This window comes from Nanorana parkeri, unplaced genomic scaffold (genome assembly GCF_000935625.1).
Source record: "Nanorana parkeri isolate BGI_ZX_2015 unplaced genomic scaffold, ASM93562v1 scaffold68, whole genome shotgun sequence".
Taxonomy (NCBI): domain Eukaryota; kingdom Metazoa; phylum Chordata; class Amphibia; order Anura; family Dicroglossidae; genus Nanorana; species Nanorana parkeri.
The window spans coordinates 742,534-755,754 of NW_017306336.1; the positions used below are offsets into that span (position 1 = coordinate 742,534).

The 13,221-nt window shown below is 36.3% G+C and overlaps 1 protein-coding gene across 1 annotated transcript in view; it reads right to left on the reverse strand.

Moving 5' to 3' along the window:
* Positions 1 to 10,336: 10,336 nt before the first annotated feature.
* TMEM132D (transmembrane protein 132D) overlaps positions 10,337 to 13,221 on the reverse strand; it is a 525,431-nt gene continuing 522,546 nt past the window's right edge. Inside the window, exon 9 of the mRNA XM_018576480.1 lies at positions 10,337 to 11,640. Within this exon, the coding sequence (XP_018431982.1) occupies positions 10,471 to 11,640 (1,170 nt within the window). The 3' untranslated portion in view covers positions 10,337 to 10,470. The remainder of the gene's footprint in view (positions 11,641 to 13,221) is intronic.

Sequence of the window (13,221 nt, forward strand, 5' to 3'; positions counted from 1 at the left end):
CTAAGAGTGTATTGTCGAAGTACATATTCACATCTTACAAATCCGCCTCTCTAAATAAATACTTAAAGCTTAAGCAATTCAGAGAACAAAAAACAAACTTTATTTACAGGCATTATTATAAATATATGTTACATATTTACAATCTACAGAACTGTTATACTCTATTATGCTTTAGTATTGTGCAGATCAGACCAGAATAACAGAGAACAACAGGAAGCAGATAAAAGCAAAAGAATACTACCAGTGAGCATAAATGGCACATATACTGTATATATATATACAATGTTATTGTCTGTTCATAGTCCTAGTCACTGTGAAAATATACCAATGCAAGGGCGCTTTGACATGAGCTGAAAAACTGATTGCAAAGGACTGATGTCCATAAAAAAACATATTTTAAAGGGTCAGTCAGCAGAAGAAAAGTTATTTAATTTATGGCTGGATGCTAGCTGGCTGAATAGCTTACAATATCTCTTTTTCCAATGGTAGGATATAGACACTAAAGTATGCAGCCCTGAAAATCCCACCATAAAGTCTTATTCTAAAGGTGCAGTAGGAGGGATCTTGGCCCACCTCTTCCATTCACAGTAATGTATTATAATAAAAAGAAGGTTCCAGTTTGAAGAGTGAGTGCCTCATTGTGACAGCTATTGTGTGTGTGTGTGATGGCCTGGAAACTGGGGGCAGAAATCATGTTGACAGAGTCTTTAAACAATATAAAACTTTAAAAAAATACTCAACCCACCAGCATCTAATATTTTAGATTTCAGTGGATTGACCAATTAATGTTCATGCTTGTAGTGGATATTATAGTTAAACCCTATAAACTGCATACTCCCTTTGCTTTATTTATAAGCATATTTCATGGAATGAAACTTCAGAACATTACTGTAGCCAAATATCTATTGCTGATCTGAAGCTATTGAAAAGCACAAAGAATTAAGGAATAAAACAGGGAACTATATGATATATGAGCATGCATCCCAAGGTACTTACACATATCTAACATGGTTATTCACAAAAGGGTGAAGAGTTTGGAGAAGGCAGGTGAAGTGAACAATCTAGGCCAAAATAGCTAAACTGGAAAGTGAGGTGAATTGGAGCATTTTTCTAAATCATCTATTTTGGCCTAGATTGTTCACTGCCTTCTCCAAATCCTTCACCCTTTTGTGAATAACCCTGTAAGTGTTTATAAAACCTTTTCAGCATAAACCTCCCTACCTCATCTCAGTTTTCCATTGAAATGTTTCATACATCCATTTCCTCTATAGAGGTGCAGTACAAAAGTGTAGAGACTGAGGGAGGGTGTTTCTACTAAGTATTCTCTACACAATTTCTGTTTCACTGCTCTGCCATTTGTTTAATGTGCACTTGCCATTTTAATTTGATGCAAACTTAACAGGCATGAAGTACAGGCATCTATATGTACATATCTTCAGAATTCTACAAAAGTTCTATAAGACCGCTGAACAACTCAGATGCTTCTTGGTAGTGAATGCTGAGCCACCCCCTCCCACCTTTTGCACTTTCCTGTTGCCAGTAATGTTTGTCAGTACATTGTTGCCCCAAGATAAAAGTGCAGAAGTCTGGTGGATGAAGGCTACACTTTGGCTTTACCAGGAAGTATCAAAACATGCACCTTTTGTTTTTAAAGATAGGTGTAGTTACCTCCTGGTGCTTGTTCTTTATGCATGAGGTCAGTTTACATTCTTTTTAAAGACAGGAATGTAGCATAGTAGAGCAGTGCTAACAGAGAGTTTTATGCACAGAAGAGGCAGTCTTTCTCTCCTTCAGCAATAATTCCCACGTAGGGCCTCTTCTGACGGGTTTTTGTTCACGTCAAACAGGTTTTGCATTTACATGCAAGTCTTAAAGCAGGTCAAATACAGGTCTGAAGGATTTTAACTGCAGGTAAAATGCACCTGTCAATAAATGTGATGGCATCAAACTGATGGCATCGACACAAGCCCAAAGTCTGCGGAGGCAGGCCCTAAGGCTCACAATAAGCAGAGACACATAACTGACTATTAATAATTATAAGTAATAACACCATAGATTGTTAATCCAGGGAATTCTAATTGCTTTAGGGGATCAGGAAAGATTTTTCCCCTGTTGGAACAAATTGGAATGTTTTTGCCTTCATCTGGATCAACTGTGGCTTTGGGGCTGTGTAGATGTATATTTTCAATGTATTAATGTATTTATTCTTCTATTTGTTGAACTCAATGGACTTGTGTCTTTCTTAAACCTAACTATGTAACTATGTAGTGTAAATGTTGAGTATTCTTTAGCGTATGTTTTGGAAGTCCTTAGTATATCTAGAAGACTCCTAACATCAATCAAAATGACTCTATCATGAAGTATAACATATATTTTTGGTTCTGATGAAAGCAGTAGTCCACCATCCCATGAGCTTTATACTACTTCTGGAGAAGCGCACCTACGTGGGTACACAGTGTTTTGTTTCATGATGGTGTCCTTTAATTCAAAATAAACAGTATATTTTAAGGTTTACGTAAAAAAAAAGAATTTCATTCTGACAGCTAGTTTAAAAATGGATCTTGCATGTGCTCAGTGGTGTGATGTCTACTGGTACAGACTGTGTTTTCATAGAGTATTTCAACAGTCAAAAACCAGCAATCATCTTGGAGCTAAATTTGCTTTAATGTTACTTCTTTAGTTGAAATATGTCAACATGAGAGCAAAAATTGTTAGAATCTCTCTTTGCAGTAATTAATTTACCTTCTGTGACCTGAGCTGTCAAATGAGCGGTCCCCTCATTCAAGCTCTTAGACTTTCATGACAAAAGAAACATGATGTGCTCTATCGCATAAAAGGTTGCCAAGCAACAACAAACTGAAAACAGTCAAGAAAAAAGAAAATTTAAGCAACATTCTCAAACTACAAGACAAAGAAAGGTTTTGTTTCAGACCATTAGTATCAACTTTGGCAGCCTGTTTAGTTTCTTTGGTAATGGTATGTAATTCTACATAGAATTAGTACAAAGCAACAACAAAAATAGCAAACAAAATTATTATAAACCATTACATCAATCACTAATTGTGAAAACTGACAGTGGGAATTCAATTTAACAATGGTAATAGTGGTGATTTACTAAAGAAGTATACAATCCAATTAGTTTAGTAAAACTGTATTCACTTCCATCATCCAATCATGTGCTTAGAAAAAAATCAATTTCCTTTTCACTTGATTGGCTGATTGACATAAATACAGTTTCACCTAGCTATGTTAGAAAAAAATTAACCCCAGTGAGTTTATATATTGTCATACAAATATCTGCATGATCTGCTAGTTCTTTCAAGACATTGCTATACCATGTTTCCATTATTGTATATATTAATGTGAAGTTATCCCTCTCTTGGCTGTCTATATATGATACACCCTCATTAATTATAAAGTGCTAAGATAAGGTCTCCACTAATTTGATGTATAATGTATAGTTTTCTATTTGTACATTGTTTTGTGTATATATTATTAGGATTTTGTGCCTTAATTGGACAAAAAATCGCAGGTGTTTTATACCACATTAAATGTAAAATGTACATTTCTATTATTTCAGATCAGGATTACTGGAAAAGGGACTTCCTTTAAACGGGCAGATTTTTCCTTATTTTAAATTTTTCGCTGTCTTTAAATTTCTTATTTGTTATTTTACTTCTCATTTTTTTTCACTTTGCTTTCACATCACAGGTCTCTATTTTGAACTTATAAGTTGAAGAAAAATGTAAGGGTGAAATCTGCAAGGTGTTTACATATTCTCCCTGTGCTTGTGTGCATTTCCTGCCACACTCCAAAGACATGCTGGAAGGTTAATTGGCCCTGTGTGTGAAAGGGACCTTAGACTGTAAGCTCCTTAAGGGCAGGGACTGATGTGAATGTGCAGTATGTAAAGCACTGTGTAAATTGTCAGCGCTATATAAATACTTGTAATACATAAATAAAAAAGTCAGCATACTTAAATAAGTAGCAATACTGTTTATTATCTTTTTCTATAGCGCTATTTTTTTTTTTTACATATGGGTCATATGTATAAATGTTAGGCATCTTAGGCATATAAAATGTATCAGAGCCCATCAGTGTCCACTGTGCTACTTCTCTCTTTTTTTTTCTATGTACCTATGTACAAATCCCACTTACATCGAAATGTCCTGTAATTAAAATGTGAAAATAAAACATTTAATGCTGCAGGCTCCAGTTCAGTTCAGCATGGATATACAGAAGGGATATTTGTAATACATGTTTTGGTACTGGAGAAAAAAAGCTAGCTAAACAAAGGTTCTGCTACAAGTACAAGAAGTTGCTTACTCTTCAATAATGTCCTCACCTAAATATTAATCTACATTATACCAAATAATTAGTAACCAAATCTATTTCATAGTCATTCGTGTTTCATAAAAATAATATCCATTGAATTTCACCTCCATTATTATTTTCAGGAGTTCTACTATATTGTAGATGATGCCCTCCAAACCCTGCTACCTTTACCTGTGTCCATCAAATTTCTCTCTACAGGTAAGCTAAAAACATCTGGGTTAACAGGGGCTATAGAAGTGTAATCATTTAAAGCTTGAGAATATTGATTTTGATGGTCGAAAGGCATCCATAAATACAACAAAATAAAAAGGTTTGCACAGCTTGATAATTCCCTATCATATACAATGGCTAGGTTAGCACAAATAATCAAGCTGTTTCATCTCAATGTCTTGAGAGGTCACTCTAGTGTTAATAAGTGCATAGCACATTTTGACGTATCTTTCTCCTATTGTCTTGCATAGAGAGTGCTAAAAAAAAAGTAAAAAAATAAAATCAACATTTATGAGGCAACGCAAAAGTGTGCTTGTGAACTTTTTTAACATATGAAAATTATTTTCAAGAACACTTTACAAAGAATTTATGACTAGGGTTGGGGCTCAGATGCAGAAGAGGCGTCTCTCCCAGGTGCTGCAATAGGGGGAAGGGAATGCAGCTAAGGCCTTGGCTGTCAGTTTGACATCCGACTCTCTCTTTATGTATCAGGAGCACTAACAGTGGTTTCTGTATGAATGAAGCCTATTGTGTTCTTCTAACTTGTCTCGTACAGGTTTATTACCTCGCTATGATGAGTCTCAGCTCCAGTGACGTGCATTTTGCCATCTTCGCTTTGGGTTCTAGAGGACCTTGTCCCATCACTGGAGGACAGTGGAGCATGGAATTATATGGTTGATGTGCATTTGTCATCAGGGAGGAGGAATGAAGATTGGGGTCACATGACTGAGTCAATAATATGGGTTTAGTTAGCTTTTACAGGGGGAAGGTTTTAGGGAGACAAGGGCAGGCTAGTGGAATGCTAAGGGAGTAGGTGTTTTTCACAACCAACCCAGTGATTATCTTTATCTGGATTCAATCTTACCCTTTTCTCTGGTTTATTTCATAATGTTTCTGTTCCAGGCTGCATATACAGTAATACATATATACTTGTTTACATTACTAAATGCTGCATCAGGGTTAAATATACCCTTGCTTACATAGAAGAGTCAGACCTTGACTCTCTCACACACAGCAGGCTAGTTCTCCAGCAGTCTGACTATGTAGCAACTGTGTTTTCTTTTCCAGCAAGGCAGTCATTATAACCAGAGACCATATGACCAGTTTAGGCCACATGAAATAAGAGTGTGGGTGTAGGTGGTGGGGGTGGGAGTGTTGCTGTATTGTTTGGTTGTGTAATGGTTAAATAATTTTAGAAAAAAACAATAATCAGACATGTCTAGCAGACCATCTGCCACTAAAGCTGGTAGTTTACTGTTTGTTAGCCATTAATTTAAAATCACAAGCCAATGGTGTAGATCGCAGGACCCTTAATTGGTGGATTGTGGTCAAGATACGGACCACGTAGCGGTTCTATCCGGACTGTGATTGCTGACCTGCACTAGGTTATGGCTGGCTGAGAGTGGATGCACCGCTGTGTGTTGCACTGTGTTGCAGTGCAGCTGCTGGTGTGAATGCAGCCTAAATGGCAGACTGCAGTCCAGACACATGCTGAGTGACGGCTCTTTCTGGACCGAAAATTAGACCTCTGCTCAAAACATTTTTTGGCCACTGGACTTCCTTGAATGTTAATTCACTACCCCTGGTGTAGATAGTCTGTTAAAAAAGAAAAAAAAAAGATAGACTAACATGGGATCCCAGTATTGATTTGTTAGGATTCCAGGTAATTCATTATTGTTTCTGCTTTCCAGAAGTTCTGATTTAAAAGTGCAATTCTAGACACGTGTGAAATTGAGTTCAAGTAGCTTAACTTTTAACAACATTTTAGCTTATTTAAATATCACTTGGCTGTATATCCTCGAATCATCTCTGAATTGGTGCTGACACCATCATTCCTTTGGAGGGTGACTACTTTTGTGCTCCATGGTCCCTGTGTGTGTTGTAAAGTAGCCACCACTCATAGCTCGCTCCAATGATGGACTACAATATGCTATTTAGTTAGCTCATTTGTATTGAGATTGTAGTCCATCACGGGAGTGAGTTTGGAGTGGTGACTATTTTACAACACACACAGGGACCATGGGGAACAAAAGTAGCCATCCTCCAGAAGAAGGGACAGTGTCAGCACCAATTAATCTCCCTGGCGGTATGATTATGCAGGATTTTAGCATCCCAAAGCGGTACATTGTTTTTCATGGAAATGTGTTGTTTTATATTGTAGGCCCGTAATTCTTAGTAAATCTTACCTAAATCTGTCCAAACAAGAGTCCAGAGAAACCTCATAGTTCTCATTTAAGGTTTTAAGATTTAACTCTTGAGTTTAGTGTCACTTTAAATCATTGTTTTTGCAACCAAGTTTGCTGTAAATATATAGGTTATACAACCAATGATTTTTATACAAGTTAACTTTAAAAATAAATAGAGCATTCCATAATCCAAAATTCAACACAACTAGGTAATGTAGTCTTCAACAATTGTGCATATCAATAAAAAGGTGTTCAGACATGTGAGTTATAACAGTGTTACAGTGTTACAGTTAATACACTTGTCAAGTAGGTTCATATTTTCAAATGAAGGTTAAACAGGAAAGAGTCAGTCATATTTCTCACCTTTTCTGTCATTTAAGACAGGTAGACATGCATTAAAATCCCAACATGAGAAATGCAGTGTTAAATTGTTGTCAAATGACTGTTAAGAATGAATCTTCACAATACAATAATGTCATTACTTGAAGTTTAAAGGGACTCTGTCATGATGAATTTTCATGTGGGAGAAGCTGCTTCATTCATTTGCTTGCCAGGTTCTGACACTCAGGCTGCACAGTAGCTCCACTGCCATGGGAGTATTCAAGCTGCTTATCATACAGGTAAGATCCTTTTAGAGTCAACTTAAGGAGAAAATAAACCTGATGGCGTGATTTGAGACATATTACAAGGCGAAAATAAAAGTAAAATAAACAAGTTAAATTACCCTTTTACATTAGAAAAGTAAGATGTAAATAAGGAAATACCACCACTACCAAAAAATATATTTAAAGCTGAAGTTTAATCAGCTTATTTTTTTTACTTCCCTGGTTCTTCCCCCTTCATCAACATACTAATTACATTTTTAATAAAACCTGTTTTCATTACATACATTTTTTTAAACAGTTAGACATTTTATTATTTTTGCGAGTTAGACTGGGGAGGAAAGAGATGGATAATGCTGAATGTCCTCTAGCAGGAAACTGGACGGGCTCTATCCGACTTGCTGCAGCTTCTTAGCACACTGTGAAATGTTACAATGTGCAGGGACTATTGAGTAAGCATTTTAGTACAGGAGAAATACCTGTATAAATATACAAGACAAAGTACAGCCAGAGTTCAGCTTTACAATATGCAGGTAGAGCACTGTATACTTTGACAGTGCTCGGGTGTGACTGAAGAAAAACAACCAGCTTTTGGCCAATAATGTTTAATTTGGCTGCTAGGTAAATCCTTTCATTGGCACAAACAGTCATCCAGTCCCGGTATCTGATGTGTATGGACACCATAAGTCACTCTACTTATCTTAAATGTAAACTAAGCTGTAAAATAATAGGGACCTGGTTTTGCAGGAAAGGAATCTTTTTGTAACTCAGAACTCTGTGAGGCTAACTTATTAAATTAGAACAATTGGAAAGATGGGTTGTTGTTGCTGTTCATAGGAACCAATGAGTCTTTCTTAGTGCTCTAGTCTGAAACAAAAAAAGTAGCACTGGAGTTTGACTGCAATGTATTCAAATGTATTTAAAAGAGAGCCAGTCGTGATGTCTTCAAGGGTTACCAAATACAGTAGCTCACCACAATAGAGCAGGGAATTATAAGAGGAGCAGGAGTTTTGAACAGCACTGGAATTCCCACTCCCATAATTCTATTCTAAAAGATCCTTTTAAAAAAAAGAATCCTGGCCTTTCCAAGACTGCTTCAGCATTCTTTTTTACTGTTTAGCAGTACATTATGAAGCAACTAAATACTTCATCAGTAGCAGCATTTTCACAGAACCATTCCAGTCTGCACACAAATCCTATTCTCAAGTATTTAATTTGAAGAAAGAAAGCAACAAAAGCATGGAAGCAAAATAATCATTATACCTGTCAACATCCTCAAAATTAGATCAATTCATTAAAGCTTAACTGAAGCCAAACGTTTTTTTTATTAGTTTTGGATAAAGTGGAGAAGGGTCAGAACACCTACCAGGTTTTTAATTGCTGTCTCCCCGTTAGAGAGAATTACCCTCTCGATTTGTCCTGGTGACTGTTATCACCAAAAGTGAAAGAAAATGCCGAATTTTGGGTTGTCATCAGAACAGGAAACGATGGGAAATCTTTCATTGAGTGCACTAGTTCCCTGACCACCAGGGATTTCCCTTACTTTGAAAGGATTTCCTTTCACTTTCCGGTTGTTGCTATCAGACATCTGCCCAATGGGACGCATATGTCAAAAAAAGTTGACAGGGAATATAACCCTTACCTACTCTATCTAAAACTAAAATAAGTTTTGGCTTCCATTCTACTTTAATGTAAAAGCTATAGGAATATGCTCCCCATCATTGTTCTAGGCATGTGCACACTTTGCCTCTAGGATTGCCCCTCCCTTAGATTGTAAGCCCTCACGGGCAGGGTCCTCCTTACCATCTTGTCTTGAATTTTATTGTGATTGTAATGTCTTCCTTATATTGTAAAGCGCTGCACAAACTGTTGGCGCTATATAAATCCTGTATAATAATAACAATAATAATAGGATCAATTTACCTGAAGAACACATGAATGTGAGTTGGAATGAACAGTAAGAACTTTATGTTGTTTTGAAGCTTTCTAAATATTACATTTCTGGATACAACAAAGAGCGCACGCATTTACTACCTGGTTACATTTGTGCTAACAATGAAAAAGACCCACAAAATTTGATTACAGGTAAAGTTTTCAAAATATCAGGGCATTTCATCAACCTCATCATTGTAAATGAAAACATAAATAATGAATCATATAAATGTATATAAATTATATTCTGTTTGCAGACACTAAAGTCATTGAATTTTGCATTCTCATGAAAATAAGTTACCTTACTTATAAGATTCTCATCATGGACCACAGGCACATCCCTTCCCTTCCTATTGAAACAGAATTCTGCTTCTTCCTTTTTCCTTTGTGGTGCTAAGCTTCACTCGTCTGCACCACTCCTGTATACACTGAAGAAAGGAAGGTAGCCATGCAGGTCCTGGGTCAATGCATTCTCTCCTGGAGGTGTATGAGAGAATGCAAAGATGCAGATCCTGAATCAATGCATTCTCTCTTTGTGTATAGGAACAGGTGGCAATACTAAGCTAGGAGAAGAGGCGAATAATGCAAATCACTAAAAATATAGGTCATAGAAAAAAATGCTAATCTGTTATCCTGATTGGTAAAACGCTGTGTATTCCTCATGCCTTCTGTCCAAGAACACATTATTATACACTTAGATTTATGTAATTAGGCAGTGCAAAGTGCAAATGGCTATGGGCAAGATACAGTAACTCACAGCATCCATTAGGTTTGCCATTTACTGCAGCCAGATCAATAAGGATGAATTTTAATTGGCTGCTTTTGGTTACTGCGCTTTGCACACAATCAATTCACTTTATTCTCATGTACTTAACAAGCCTAATAGTACAATATAGGAACTCTGGTTACCTCTGAATTCTGTTGCATTCTCTCTTTATGCAAGTATTAAATGCTCCCCATTATTTGTAATCATTGCTATATCCACTATATGCATGACACATTACATACAATACATAACTGTTTATTTTAACCAGAATTTGCATTACATTATGTGTTTTCTACCCTGTAGAAGTCTATATAAAAAGGTTTGTGCATGGATCCGTCATTCCATCCTATATAGTTTCCATGGAGCAACATAGCGGTTGAAAAAACAGCCTTTTAAGGACTCCATGTAAGTTTGAACACTTTAAAAGTCTTGTCTGTGTTCATACATTTTCATGTAATCTTTCCATATAGTTTCTAAGTTCTTTGCAATCTCCCATGTCTAAGTCCTGGCACACCCATTTTATATCGTCCTCATTGTTCACTAACATGGGGCTGATGTTAAGGCAGCCATCTTCCACAGGGATATTACTAAACGTAGTAAATTTTACACGTTTCCTTTTAGAGGTAGGTGAGGCAGCAGACTCCCCCCTCTGTTCCTTCACTTCATTGAAGGAAGTCTCTGCAGATCTGTATGTCTGTCCATTAACAATTTTGGGTGGGTTTGAGTTAAGAAGGTATTTGCCTTCTGTAACATTTACTCCTCTGTCTACAGCTGTTATGCATTCTTCCGGCTGCAAAGGGAAGTTAATATTATTTTCCAAAATTTCTGTTCGATTAGTAAGACCAACCCAGTCATGTGCATGTGTCATAGTTTCTTGCTCATCTACTGGGACCTGTTTGTGCCTATACTTTAAAGCAAACGTCACACAATTTATAAGGAAGACAAGTATGGCCAGGCAAAAGACTCCCAATAATGCATACATTCCAATTTCCAGATCACTCAGACCTCTTGTATTTTGCACAAGATCATTTTCTTCTGTATCTCCATTATTACTTGGTATATCAACCTGTACAGGAAAACTGGTGAAATCCATGGGAATGTTGGGGAGTTGGCTGTCATCATCTAGAAGGCTATCCCGTTCCAGTTTCTTGTTGAGTTGAGATCTGTCAGTCGTAGCCCTGTTCATGACATCTCTTTCCATGGATGGTGTGCCAAAATAAGCACCATCAGGTCTCAAACCTTCTAGCGAAATCTTCTGTCTTCTACCAATGTAGTGGGTTTCATAACGATCCCTATAATGTACATTTCTACTCTCATTCTTGTTATCCTGCCCAAATTTGACTTTTATGTGTCCAACACCAATAGTAAGGATGCTCTTTCGTTTTGACTTTTGGCAAAGCTCACTTATCATGAGTTCTACCTTGACCAGTGGTCCCTGGCCTTCTGCAACAGCTGAAAAAATTGGCCATTTTGATTTGGCGTCTTGAGAAACAGTAAAAATCTTTTCATTCAATGATGTCACACTTAGCGAAAAGTCTTTAGGATCATAAAAATCTAATGGAGTCACTGTGCCATCACTAAACTGGATCCAGCAACTGATCTCTACTTCCTGTATTTAAAACCAAAGAAAAAGAAAGGCTCAACAAACAGCAGATAAAGAGAAGAAAATATTTCTCTAAAGAACATTTTATACTATAATAAAGTGTAAACTAGGAGGTGAAGGGCACGCATTTATTTCTAAGACATAAAAAGACTAGTTTAAAATTCCTGGCAATAAAATGTGTTTTCTTTCTCGGTGCTTCTATAAAGACAATGGGTCCCTAGGGCGAAATGGATTCAAATTTAACAGCGGAATAATAAAGTGACTGTCAGAAGACATTATTATAAGCTAACTTAAATTATCGCAGTTGTGTATTTAAATAAAAAAAAATTGCAGATTTCTGCAATTTATTAATTTAAAGTTTTCTCTGATTACTTTCAAGAATTGATGACATTCTGTATGTAACCTTCATCTAATTATGATGAATACTGCTTCTTCTTCTTCTTCCACTTTAACATCACTTCTGTATTTTAAGTGGAACTGTTTTTTAGTTTTTGATAACAAAGGAAACGGTTAAAATATGTTTGGGGTTTTATTGCTTTCCAGAGTTCTGTGCACCCGGGGCAGAATTTTTTTTCGCCCCCCCCCATTATATAAACAACCACTGGAACTGTACCCTGCACCTCCCCCCCACACACACGTTTTTATTTTAATAAAGTTGTTACGCCACTGTCCACACTGCACCCCAAAGAGAGAATATAACAAAATAAAACCTACTGCCCTCAAAAGTGAATAAAACAAATCATATACAATATACAGTATACTTAAACACTTAAATCATTGAATAAATATAAATATATAATTCATGTGTGTTAAACTATACAATAAACAATTCATATATCTCTTAAAAGTTCCTGTGTATTTTTTTTAAAAACATGCACATAAAGTGGTGAAGTCCATATATTTAATAAAATCATAATCTACCACTAAATGTGTAGAGAACCATAGTATTCAATACCAAACAACTTTTTGAAATACAGCTCACCGTACGGTACTGACCTCTACAATAAGAAGGTCAAGATGCGCTCAGGTACATCTGCATAAATGTCCAGAATATGCAACTCCACAATCAACTAAACAAGCAATCATATACAGGTGAAACTCGAATAATTAGAATATCGTGCAAAGTTCATTTATTTCACTAATGCAACTTAAAAGGTGAAACTAATATATGAGATAGACTCATTACATGCAAAGCAAGATAATTCAAGCCGTGATTTGTCATAATTGTGATGGTTATGGCTTACAGCTCATGAAAACCCCAAATCCACAACCTCAAAAAAGTAGATTATTACATGCAATCAATAAAACAAGGATTGTACATAGAACAATATCGGACCTCTGAAAAGTACAAGCATGCATATGTACTCAGTACTTGGTTTGGGCCCCTTTTGCAGCACTTACTGCACTTACTTTTGCACAATATTCTAATTATTCGAGTTTCACCTGTACTTTCTCAGCAATGAAAATCCAAATTGTATGCCCAGGGAGATCAGAAGAGGCACATAATAGTGACATATCATCGATACTTATTTATTAAAACAAAAATAAATGGAAACGCATATTAAAAGAGGGCAACTATAACGCATT